The sequence below is a fragment of the Blastomyces dermatitidis genome (genome assembly GCF_000003525.1).
Source record: "Blastomyces dermatitidis ER-3 genomic scaffold supercont1.8, whole genome shotgun sequence".
Taxonomy (NCBI): Eukaryota; Fungi; Ascomycota; class Eurotiomycetes; order Onygenales; family Ajellomycetaceae; genus Blastomyces; species Blastomyces dermatitidis.
This window is the reverse complement of record NW_025544781.1, coordinates 2,176,805-2,179,693: the sequence shown is the minus strand read 5'-3', so window position 1 is coordinate 2,179,693 and position 2,889 is coordinate 2,176,805. Positions and strand designations below refer to the sequence as shown.

At 37.9% G+C, this 2,889-nt stretch overlaps 1 protein-coding gene across 1 annotated transcript; it reads right to left on the bottom strand.

Moving 5' to 3' along the window:
* Positions 1 to 1,308: 1,308 nt before the first annotated feature.
* Positions 1,309 to 2,889, bottom strand: BDCG_07382 (uncharacterized protein). Its single transcript, XM_045423176.1, has 3 exons — positions 2,367 to 2,889; positions 1,823 to 2,308; positions 1,309 to 1,755 (listed from the first exon to the last, which is right to left on the bottom strand). The coding sequence occupies exons 1-3, from the start codon at positions 2,540 to 2,542 to the stop codon at positions 1,650 to 1,652; spliced, it is 768 nt and encodes a 255-aa protein (XP_045278628.1). The 5' UTR covers positions 2,543 to 2,889; the 3' UTR covers positions 1,309 to 1,649.

The following is a 2,889-nucleotide window of genomic DNA, read 5'->3' as shown; positions in this document are numbered from 1 at the left end:
AACTACAGAGATCTTGCTCTGTAACTCTCTTTACTATACTTATTTCTTTCTATTCTTTTCTATCTATCTATTTAATATGTCTATCTTTAAGACTATGTTCTCTTTTCCTTTGTCATGATATTTTCAAATAATTTCAAAGTATTAAAAGGTGTTGAAATACTGTAATTTATAAACAGTTTTTGTATTCTGAGCTGGAATTTTCTGATTTTGCATATCTGAAATTGATAAGTGTATAATAGTTGACTCTATAGATATAGGAAAAACTCTGAGAACTAAAGATTCTCAGGTAGATGTCATAGTCTCTGACTGTATTCATCTATAATTAAAGAATAATAATAATAATAACACTGTCACTGATTCATTCTCTTCTTAACTGACTTCTGACTGATAATCATCAGAGATTATAGAAGAAGATAATAAACTTAAATAAGAGATTAAAGATAATCTTAATAAAAGATCTTGCAGCTGCAGCTAATAATATCTTGTGAAATAAGTTAATTATATTCTTTTAACTTAGATCTCAGACTCTGCACTATCTGATACAGCAGCTCTTGACTGATGAGAACTGTGCTTACTTTCAGAAAGAGAGAATTAATGTGACAGACTGCATCTGATCAATTATATAGACTATTCTATTACACTTCATAGATTTCTGCTGAAAGCTCTGATTCTCAGTCACTTATTCTTAGTTAAAGAACTTATGAAATTTCTATTCTTTCATTTTAAAGCTTCATCTCATACATGTATAAATATTCACAGAATTTCTATTCTTCCACTATGAAGCTTCATCTTGTACACATATAAATATTCACTTCAATCACTGATTTCTGCACTTTCTCTTTTTTCCTTCTCTAACATTTTTCACTTTTATTATATAAGATCTATATATTAATACTGATCTATTCGGCGTAGGCCTCTTACAGCATTCAATGTAATAACTGTTAAACTGTTGATATTCTAACAAAGAAGAATCTCTCTATAATTATAAAGCTCTGCTATGTTGATATATACAGTAGCTAACTCTGAGAATGTGTTCAATTCAGTGATATTACAGTTGATTGAATGTCTACAGCTCAGATGTCAGTAGATGGCCTCACTAAAGCTCTGCCGTACTAGAAACATTCAAAATTTATCAAGATGCTAGGCCTAGTTAATATATCAGATATCATCAATGCATAAGCAATATAATGATATAAATGATCTATCTTGATGATCATTCTTACTCTTCTATCTTCTCATTCTTTTGACTATTTCCATGCAGCTTCATTTACACTTCTTTTGCACATTTCATTTGCTGAAGGGGATGTGTTGGGAAATAAGAGGTTATATGCTATGACCCCCACTAACATCATATTACTACTATTTTTTCTATCATCATCAGCCTACTACAATTGTAATACTCACTAATTGCTAGCTTCTTGGCTCGCACATTCGTTTTCCTATAAAAAGCCCTATATTTTGTATGCAACTAGTTAGGAGAGATAGTGGTACAGAGAATATAAGAAGTAGATCTTGTTACACATGAGATTCATACGTTTCCGACATATTGATATCAATCCGACACCCTTCTACCTAGCACATTGAAATATAATACCAAACCAACCCGCAGCGAGCGTTATCGTTCCACATATACCCCATGAAAGTGGGCTTCATTTCTTGACCAAATGACGAGATGCCATGACGTTTTTGGATTTATCCAACTCGAGAACGGAAAAGTGGCTCCTTCGATCACTTTTGCTATCGTGCTCCTTCTCCCTAGAGTAGTAAATGATGGTACGATCAGTATGATAGTGCACCCTTATTGGGCATTGGGTTGGTATACTTCATAGCAACATAGGCGGTATCTGCACGTAGGGTATCGACGGATTTCTCGGCGGTGGCTGCAAAATCATCGAGGACCGACTTGTCGATAAAGGTGCGTTTCCATTCTGTAGTTTCGGATACAAACTCCAGAACGATCTCACGCCCAGCGTGCTGGATGGTTTTTATGGTTGTGCCGGCAACGTATCTAGCAGACATATTGAAGCTCGAAGGGTGTGTCGCGGTGGCAGTTGGAATGTAGCTCAACAAAGGAAATAATTGGTAACTGAATAAAGTAATGCTCAGGGATTGATGTATCTCAGAGAAAGCTTTGACGAATCTTGCTGGTGGATTTAGCATTTGAATATGGGAGACAAGATGCTTATATTCATATCTACAGATGGCCCCCAAAATCCGAACCAGCACGTTTTGATCCTGCCTAAGTATGAACCCAGGCTGGGGCGCAGAGAGTGTTGGGAAAGAGTTCTGGAGCGAGATTGATTGGATCCTAGCAACATGAGCCTTGAAACTTGAAACTCGTCCTGGTAGATAATGGCACAACTAACCGAGAGCCAACGACGCCTAACGTCAAGGTATGCATAAGCCGCTCCGGCGTCCACATTTTTGAAGGAGAAGGTACAGGGGCTTCCACCTCGTACTGACAGGACCATAGCTCCTGTAATCCAAAAGAAAATGAAAACGTATCACAAGATACGAGGTGCCCGTGATTCGTGTCATACATTTGGATAAATCGTTGGCACTCAACGCTGTTAGCAACAACCAAGCCAACCAGGGATACATGTCACCCGGAGCATGGCATTGTACTATGCGGTTCCGGGGCACATGAGAAAGATGCACATTGGATATAGGATTGATCCAATCAAGGGGTAGCAACAAATCATTGAACATAACCCAATGACTTATCGTGACAGCAGGTCGACTTGCAACGATCGGCGCCTGTTATATACCAGGCGGAGCAACCAGACTATGACAATATCAGGCATCAACGAATTAGCGCCAACGAAGCAGCAACGCAGTAAAACGACACCAAAGATACTGAAGTGCATTTCAATAAAGCCACCGGCGCTT